The sequence below is a fragment of the Caloenas nicobarica genome, chromosome 2 (assembly GCF_036013445.1).
Source record: "Caloenas nicobarica isolate bCalNic1 chromosome 2, bCalNic1.hap1, whole genome shotgun sequence".
NCBI classification, from domain to species: domain Eukaryota; kingdom Metazoa; phylum Chordata; class Aves; order Columbiformes; family Columbidae; genus Caloenas; species Caloenas nicobarica.
Window position 1 is genome coordinate 51,432,434 of NC_088246.1, and position 9,534 is coordinate 51,441,967.

The 9,534-nt window shown below is 38.6% G+C and overlaps 1 protein-coding gene across 1 annotated transcript in view; it reads left to right on the forward strand.

Moving 5' to 3' along the window:
* EPDR1 (ependymin related 1) overlaps positions 1-9,292 on the forward strand; it is a 32,699-nt gene extending 23,407 nt beyond the window's left edge. The window contains exons 2-3 of the mRNA XM_065629077.1: positions 3,749-3,957; positions 6,842-9,292. Of these exons, the coding sequence (XP_065485149.1) occupies positions 3,749-3,957; positions 6,842-7,032 (400 nt within the window). The 3' untranslated portion in view covers positions 7,033-9,292. The remainder of the gene's footprint in view (positions 1-3,748; positions 3,958-6,841) is intronic.
* The last annotated feature ends 242 nt before the right edge of the window (positions 9,293-9,534 follow it).

Here is a 9,534-nt window from a genome sequence, read left to right on the forward strand (position 1 = left end):
TGCTGGAATGTGTCCATTTTCAGGCACAGACAAAGGGAGTATTAAGGGCCATGAGAGAGTCCCATCAAGGGTGTAGTGTACAAAGGGTGTGAGGCGTAGCACAGGGTAGGATGGAATAGGACAGGAAAGGAAGGGAAATAATCTCAGTCAGGCAAATAGGTTAACTTGTCCAAGGAACTTCTCCAAATCTGTTTGAAGGTGCCCAGTGAACAGGTTGGGACTTTCTTGAAGTTATAGTTTAAAGAGTGAAATTATTTTAAAAATATTATGAGAGGTGGGCACAGGCTGCAAATATGTTACTTTTCTTGAAAAAACAAGCAAATTAAAAATAATTTCCTCTTCTGTTTCTTTGCCAAGACCTATTTTCAGGGCTCTCTGCTTCCCCTCAAGCAGCCAATGAAATCTCAGGCACCTAAAACAAATAGAGGCAGTACACTTAGGACTTGACCAGTAAAAAAAAAAAAAAGGAAATTATTTTTAAATATTTTGATTTAAAATGTGCTAGATTGTAATTTTTATATTCATGCACGTTTTGTTATTAATTTTGGCTGGTAAATAGTTCTCTTTATAAAACAACCATTCACCTTTCATATGTAGTTAAACTCAGATCCTGTGTAGTCTTAGGGTTTTGTGCTTGTTATTTCCAGGATGCACATAGGAGCAATTCTCTTTAAAACTTGGATGTGAGGTACACACAGGTTGAAAAATGACAGCTGAGTTCATCCCAGCAGCTCATCAAGTCATATGACTGGTGTCTGTTCCACATGTGTTCGCTCTGTCTCTCCCAGAACCAAAAATGTAGGTGTTGGAGCCTCTTGCTCTGCAGAATGGGTGCTAGAGAGATGCTTGGTGATGAGTTTGATTTGTTTGTTTTTATCTAATTCTTCTTTTCGTTATTGTTTCAAAATGCACATTTTGCTGTCTGCATGGAAGATGGCAAAGTCAAGAAAGTAAGCTTTTTTGGGTTGTGGCCCTCCTTCTGCAAGTATTCAGGCTATCTGTCGAAGTCACAGTGGCTATCCATGTGCTGGAAGTCAAATACATGCATTTGTCAGGTTGAAGTTTGAACCACTGTTTCACTTGAGTACATGGCACATGTCCCTCATGCAATGACATTAATTCACAGGTTACAAAATTTAGAACAAAAGATATTTATCCCATTAAATAATTTGTAATGGAAAGCATAAGGAAAAAGAAAATGTGAAAAAGTTATTATTAAAAATGCAAATGAAATTTCTGCATGAAATAAGTTTTAAGTAAGGATTGAAAATTAAAAAGATATGTAATTGCTTAGATTTTATTCCAGCAGTTTGTAATGCTTTTTTGTTCTTTCACAGAATGGCTGTTTTATCACTCAAATATTTCAAACACATTGATAGACTCATCTATAAGGTATTCCTCATGCCATTTTTATGGTAGCTGCTGGGCAGCCAGCTGAACAGTAGTTGAGTCATTAAAGCCTGATCGCAAGCACGTAAATAAATGTATTTTAGTGTTCTTGTGAGTATGTTCTCTGGACTGAACATGATATGAAAATTACGTATGTCTTTACGTGGTCGTAGGCTTGGGTTTATGTAAGGAACCAGTTTATATATACTGAATTCTTCAGTGACGTATCTGACTGTGGAGACATTGACTAAGAAAATGGCAGGCGAGTTTAGATTGGTACAAGTTATCACAGAAGCAGGAATATTTTAAGGCATGGTTAGGAGAATTATTTACCACTGGAAAGCTAAATCTTGCAGCTTGTCAGCCTCTCTGTGTGAGTCTTGTCGATGTGTGGGAAGTTCCCGGTGACTGACTCCCTCACGGAAAGCGGGACAAGCCACCTCTGTGTTGTGCAAGGTTGTGCATGAGAGGTACGCCCCAACCTGCCTTCTTGTCCACTGTTACATTCTTTGTCACTCTTCAGTTTGGATAATGCTATTTAGCCTGCCTGTGTTTCCACACATGCCAGATAAATGATCCTCTCAAGAAGCAATGGGAAAATTTCTCGGATGCTTTTAACTGTGCTTAGACAGTACTCATCGTGCAACCTTTAAATGCCTCTGTGTCAGTGGTGGGTCAAGTGATTCCTGTCTGATGCAATTGTATAGTGCAACAATTAAAACTGTAAATTGTTTTGTTGCCAGCCCTATTTTATGTAAACTTTACATCCTCCCCAAAAGAATGTGAAGACTGCAAAGAGAAACATGACGGAGTTGGGAAATACCACGGAGAAGGTCCCCTCTTGCTTTTGTGCATCATCTTTTCAATCACGTGGATTATGCACTGTTTTCCACCAGCTCCCCGTCTTGCTGAGGGCACAGGGTGAATACTGTTAGGGGATAGCATCAGGGTTGTAAAGTGGAAGATGCCACTGGCCAAAGGACACCCAAGCCTTTTTTTTTTTCTTCAGGAAATGGAGGCAGCATCATGAATGAAGCAAGGAATTACAAATGGAAAGAGACACTATTACAGACAGGCGAGATGAAGCTGTTCAAGGGAATTAATACCATCCCTTCCTTTTTGCTAGAGTCACTGTGTAACAGTAGACTGTAGCCAAATACTTGAGACAAGATATTCACAGGAAGCCTCTAATAATGAGTGCACAGTTGGGGGCATTTAGAGAGTGACTTCTGGGTCTCCTTTGCAAAAGGTGCAGAGCATGCATAAGGATGCTTTGAGTTGTGCATTGAACAACTCATCATCTGATTGGTAATTCAAAGTACCCTGGAGAAGTTAGGCATCTGGTGTTTCTGGTTGTGTATTCAAAATCAGCTTATACTTCTGATAATTCTGATTTCGGTTTCTCTCTGGTTTCTGTCCCCAGTTATAAGGTAAGGATCATACCACCTCTTGTTTATAGGTATGGAAGCAAAGTCACTGTTTGTGGTAGATCGAACTACTGTAACTAGTAGCTAGATGAAAATGTCCGTGTGTATCATCTCTCTTCAGAGCAGGGCTTGGTCACTTTATAGAAGATTGGTTTTGAATTCTTATTAACTATCCATTTTGTTGACTTCTGGCCTCTCAAGCTCATTGGTCTCCATGCCTCTCCTTATCTCTGACTTAGTCTTTTGCTCCTCTGCTCTCTCCTTCCACTACTTCTTGAGCCTGGTGGCTTCCAGAGGGAAACTTCCATTAGGAGAGAGAACCTCTCAGTTCTGCACTTGGGACCATGTACTTCCCCCTTCACCAGCATGTCCCAGTAAGCTACATGGGTTGCTGTGGAGGAGCATCTATGATGGCAGATACCACATCTAACCAGCACAGAGAAAGGCTCTACCACATTCATGGGGAATTGAATCTATGCAGCCTATGCAAGCAGATTTTTTTCAAAGGCTTATAACTTAGCCAAACCTGGGCATCTTTTAATAAAAACTTTTGCCCTGCCAAATTTCAAATCCTTTCTCCAAAATATGGAGGCACTAGAGCTTTTTAATGAAACAGTTATTAAAAAACAGATCAAAACTAGAAATAATAACATGTTTTTCTCTCAGTTGTTCTCAGAAAAGTTGTTCTGTTGTTCTCAGAAATGGCTGAACCAGTTCAGCCTGATTTATTTATTTTGGAGTCAGCTGAGACAAACTTTCAGCATGGGAAATTTCAGCCCAACTGGTTAGCCTTTCTCAAAGTTTGGCAAAGTTTAACGCAAGTGAAAAAGGTCTTATACTGAGAAGTCAAAGGCAAGCTTACTTATCAGCAATGCTCCTTGTTTAGTATAGAAAAAGACTATATATATTAACTGCCTTTTTTAATGTTTCAGATTCTTTGAGTATATATTGCTCTACAAAGATGCAGTGATGTTTCAGATTGAGCAAGTTACAAAGCTTTGCTCGAAGATTGCTTTGACAGAGCCATGGGATCCATATGATATTCCTGCCAATTCAACTTATGAAGATCAATATTACATCGGGGGACCTGGAGATGAAATTATGGTACAGGAATGGTCTGACAGGAAACCAGCCAGGAAATGTATGTGCATGCTTTTGTTTAATCTTAATAATAATCATTGTCTCTGCTACCCAGGGAAAAATAAAATTATTCATGTTTCACCCCAGATTTCCATATTTCTATAAATTTTGCTGGAAGAAATAAGTGCAGCACATAATTTTATTATCAATGCATTTTATTAAGAGAATGTTTCATATCTCAGCAGAATCAAATATGTTCAAGAGACTTGATTGTATTTTAGGTCATATCATACAGATTTTGGCAAGGAACAGGATCATTTTGCATCTGAATCCAGAAGCATGTATCCAAAATTGGTCTAGAGAAGAATTGGTAATAAAATTAGGCACACACTCAAACTAGAGTGTGCATGATAGAAACAAAGCAGGTGTCAGTGTGTGTCTATACACAAGTATTGAATAATGTCATAGAAAACATCCAATACATGGTGCTGCAGCAATAGACATTGTTAATATGCACCCAAGTTTTGTTATCCACTGAACTAGTAAGAAACATCTGCTCTCGAGGCTTAGCTCTGCATTTGGCAGCTGAACACCTGCATCATAAAAGAAAATAGGCTGAATTTTCCAAGGTACAGTATGTTAAGTTTTGGATGCGTAGCATTTTATTAGCATGTTGGCTTCAATTTCATCTATGGTTTACTGATGACCCGGACAACTATAAAAATAATTTTAAACCCCCCATGAAATTTATGGCATTATTCAGCTAATGCAATACCTACAGTTATAGACACCTAATATATAGACTGGTTATGAACCTGAGCATTTAGCCAGGATAAAATATTTTTTTCTTGGATAAAAGTAGAAAGAATGAAGTAGAAAAAGAAAGATAAGATCATTAGACCTCTGTAAGTAGGTCGGTATATCCTCTGGTATTCTACAAGAGAAAAATTATCACTTAACTTCAAGAATTTTGTTTTTCACATCCATTATTTTTGGAACTTTTATGGAACTTAATATCCAGATACATTCAGTTAATGATGTGTGATTTTTATCCTGTAGGATTTTGTATCACCAGTGCTTTTCTGTATGATCATTCAGAAAATTAATGTCTTAAAGTTGTCTACCTATCCACCTTTCAGCTAATATTGGCTTGAATTCTAGAAATTATATCTCTGTTAAAATTATTAAGCTTTCAGTGGAGATAGAGGCTACCTTGGTAGCATTATATTTTACTTTAATTTTTTAATTCAAAAATTATAATAAAAGTCTTGTTGAGAAAAAGAGGCCTTCATTTCTGGATACTCAACACCAAACTCATTGAGGTCAGGGTGTTTTTGGCATATTAAGATGCCCTGTAGAGATATTTTCAGATATTGCTCAGCTTGCCACCCTTTTTTTTAGATACTGTATGTGTGTTTATGTCACAGCTTATCTATTTCAAATACTATGATTGTGGTGCAGCATATCACACAATACTGGAAGGACAGAAAGCATGTTTGATAGCTGCCGAGTGAGAGAAAATAAGCCTCCCTGGGACTGGGAAAAATTCATACAGGCATCACTCAAAGGAACTGATTTATGATCACATTAGGTGATTTTGTATTTTAACCTCATGCGTTTCTGCTGTCAAGAGATCTGAAATACATGAACCAACTGGATGAAGTGGTGTATGAAGGAAGGGGTAAAGAAAGATCACAGAAGAGATGCGTGAGATAAAGAAAGAGATTTATAAGTGAGGTTTTAAAAGTGAAGAGTGTTCAAAGGAAACCAGCTCGATGACATTGACTGCAGAAATAGTTTCATGGTGAAAGTAGAGGTGATGGCAGAGGGCAAGGGGGGAAGAGAGTGAGATAACACCTCTGAGATAACCACATAGTGGAATTAAACTGAAGTTAAAAAAAGGGACAGACTTGCTACATCATATACGTGGAGATCGGCATTGAGTGTAGTCTTGAAATAATTAATGCACCAGTAGAAATATCTGAAAGAAATGGGAATTAGAAAAATGAACATGATAATGATCATAGGAATCGATGGTGGTAAACAGAAGGAACAATTTAAAACAGGAGATGGAGGTACAGGAGTTGTATTTAGGAATGTTCCTCTTCGAACAAGATGAACACTCTATACTTGAGACAGTAAGACAGAAAAAGATGAAGCAAGGTCATGTTTATTTGGATTAAAGATGCGGTAAGTATCGTAAGCGTAAGAATGGCAGTTAAGATTATAAAGGAGCAAAAGCTGTGGAAGCAAGATGCTATGGCTGTTGGTTCTGGTGCAGAGGAGTCGCCAGCACAGCAGAGGACAAGTGCTTCCTTGAGCAGGTGAGTGCAGAACTTCCAGGGCACAGGCAGGAATCAGATGTCCCATGTAGTTGGAGGGATTGTGTTTTAGTGTCAAAGGCTGTGTTGAGGGCCAACATTGTGAGATGGACCACAGGTTTTCAGTAATCACACCTTTCAACTTGTCAAGAACACAGCATAAGGTGAAGTGTCCCTATGCTACCCAAGCTGACGGCACCAAAATTTACCTTCTGGGAAAAGAGTATTTCATTGCTTTGCAGGTGAAGTAAGTGCTGACATGAAAATGGTATGAGAGATGAGGGAAATCAGACTTGTGCAGAACACAGCTAAATTTGGGACTAAGCAGAAGTGACAGTCCCTCCGTAGAAGTATACTTGAAAGGTGACATACTGATGCCATGATGGTATTAGGATTTGAAATGGGCTTGACACCAACATGTTCAGCTTTACGATCATTGCAAGGTCCGAATTATACTAGTTTTGTGGCATTTCTTGGGGTGTTGCCATGCATATGGACAGAACTAAGGGCAGGTCCAACCTATAGGCTTTGCTTGAGGAATGGCCAATTTGTTTGACTGACATCATTGTGACACATTCATTCATTATTGTCTTCTAAAGCAGTCGTATTTCTGCTTGATTACAGTGGAATCCTGGGTCGGTGTTTACACAGTTAAAGACTGTTACCCGGTACAGGAAACCTATACGAAGAACTACAGCGTGACAACCTCTACTCGCTTTTTTGATCTACAGCTGGGTATTGCTGACCCCTCGGTGTTCACCCCACCCAGCACCTGCCAGACAGCCCAGCTGAGGATGATGAAGGACGAATGCTGATTATGGACACTGGCTGCCCCGGGCAAATAAGTATTAGTCAAGAGAATGGTTATTAATAGTCAGCTGCTGACGTCTAACCTGATTTTTCAAGCTTATTGTTGCTCTTTTGGGAATTTTAAGTTTTCACTTGGAAGAGAACATAAACATTTAAATGGGGAAAATGTGTAACACAAAAGATCTCTTTCATCATGTTAATCTGTTCGGTGATGCACTTGCAGTATTATATAGTTACCACTAAGATAATATTTATAGATACTATTTATTTGAACTGTGGCTGATTTTCCTTTTGTAAAGATTTCCTTATTTATTTTTTCAAGAAGACAGAGTGTAAGCAGGCTGCAATAATGGCAACAGCAAGAAGGAAAAGCTAGATTTTGTCATTGTTGTTAGTTCTGGGGACCTCAGGGAAGGGGAAATACGTCCTTGGTAAGACCTCATCCCTCACCAAAAAATACCCCATTTTAAACAATGTACATCAAAAGTGTGGAACCTCATTCTCTTGGTTTTGTTTTTCCTCGTGTGGTTTGTTTTGTTTTGTTTTGTTTCCTTTCTGCCCTTCAGGAAGATGGTAGTCCAATGTTTTAGCTGATTTTTTTCCTTCTGAGAAGAAACTAGAGTAGCTCTATTCATGTAATGCTAGTTGACATGCAAAAAATACTTTTCTGTTTCTCAAGAGAATGGTGTGAAAGGAAGGGAAAGAAGGAGAGGGACATCCGCAATAAAAGCAAGCCAAAGTTTTCTTGCATTTACTACACTTTGAAGTGTTCCGATAGGGTGTGATGAGACATTTTTCAATCATATTTTACTTTGGCACCCACTTTTCAAGGCAATACTAGTTTTAACCTATGCAAAGAGATTAAGAGGTACTGCACTCTAAACAGCTTTAATATTTTGTAACTATTTTCAAAGGTGTTTTCCTACTCAAGGGGTATGAAAACACCTTTGCAAGTCCAGGTAGAAGTTAAAAAAAAAAGCTGTTCTTAGTGCATAATTAGTAAAGGCTAAATCAGCATTTACACAGTGCTTGGCGATCTGGATGGTGTGACAGAGCTGTGTGAGTGGTGTGCGGAGCTGGGATCGGAAGGAGCGTTAAAGGTTTTAGGTGTCTTTTGTCTGGTGGAACTGCAAGGCACTGCAATCTAAGCAGAAGTGCTTTCTTTGGTACCCACTCCACGGATGCCTGCCACATTTGCTGTTTAGCCAGCATTTCAAGCCTTATAATCTCCACGTTCTTTTCTGGTGGGCAGTGCGAAAGTTTCCTTAAGGGAAATAAATAACTAACCCACACGAGCATAGGAAGTGCACGTGTTTTGCTTGAGAAAGATCAAACCAAATCTTCATGCACCTTCAGGCCCTCAGAAATGTGGAATGGTGATGGGCTTTGTGCTTTTACCAAATGAAATTAATTGGCTTATTCTGTAAGTCTAGGTATACATTTTATTTATTACTTGCAGTTTAGAGTTTAAAGCCAGATTCTTGTCCTCTCACATGTGTTGGGTAGTTGTTTGCTCCAGAAGTTATCTGGCTGAAAACAGTGCAACACTGCGAAGTTTAGTGTCTCTAGAGGAGAGATGCAGGGCAGGCTTTTGGAGCTTTAATGCTCATAGCCTTTTGTATGTAGGCAAGTTGTACAGTGATTATTTTGCTTTTACAGTTGTGGTCAGAAGGCCATTTTACTTTGCCTTGTGCCTGATGAAAGCATGTACACATACCTGCTAAAATTTAGGTAGCTCATTAAAAAAATTCTCACAGACATGACCATTTCACTGAAACATGCTACTGGAAAGAAGGATTGGGTTTCCTTTCACTTAGAGTGCATTTAGTCCGTACTCACCTGTAATTTTTGTGACAACCTAAATGCTGACTGCATATTGTTTTCATTAGGGCAATGATTAACATGCATTTCTGAATATGTGTCTTGTTAGAATCTGGAAGATACAATAAATCTGACTAGCAAACATGAAGCTGTGGTACTGTATCATTTGGGATTATTTTGTTGTGGCAGAGCAGATAGCTGAGTAATCAGGGTGTTTATATTATGTTTTGCTGACAGTGATATCATTTCTAGAAATAACATTAAATGTTCCTTTAAATATGAATTTGCAAAAGTCTCGTACACAGAAGTGCTTTGAAAATGTTGCCATGGCATACAGGGCAGTTTTATATGGCTAAATATGTACCTCTAAAACAATGCTGTTGTTTACATATTTATGCTCTGCAAATTCAATAAAGAGAGTTGTCAAAGAGATGTTGAACAACACACTTTTGAATTACGTGTTTTAAATTAGCCACTAACCAAATGTGAAGCACAAAATGGCCTCTGCCTGGTTTGTTATCTTTGTTATCATTTGCTGTGGTTCGGTACCATGTATCACAAGACACATTTTTGTCTTTATGTGACTATGCCAATGACTCAATACGAATGAGCACAAAAGGACTTTAAAGTAGCCGTATAGTGTGCTGCCACGGTAAAAATAGGGCTTTCATATGTCTAATAGTCTG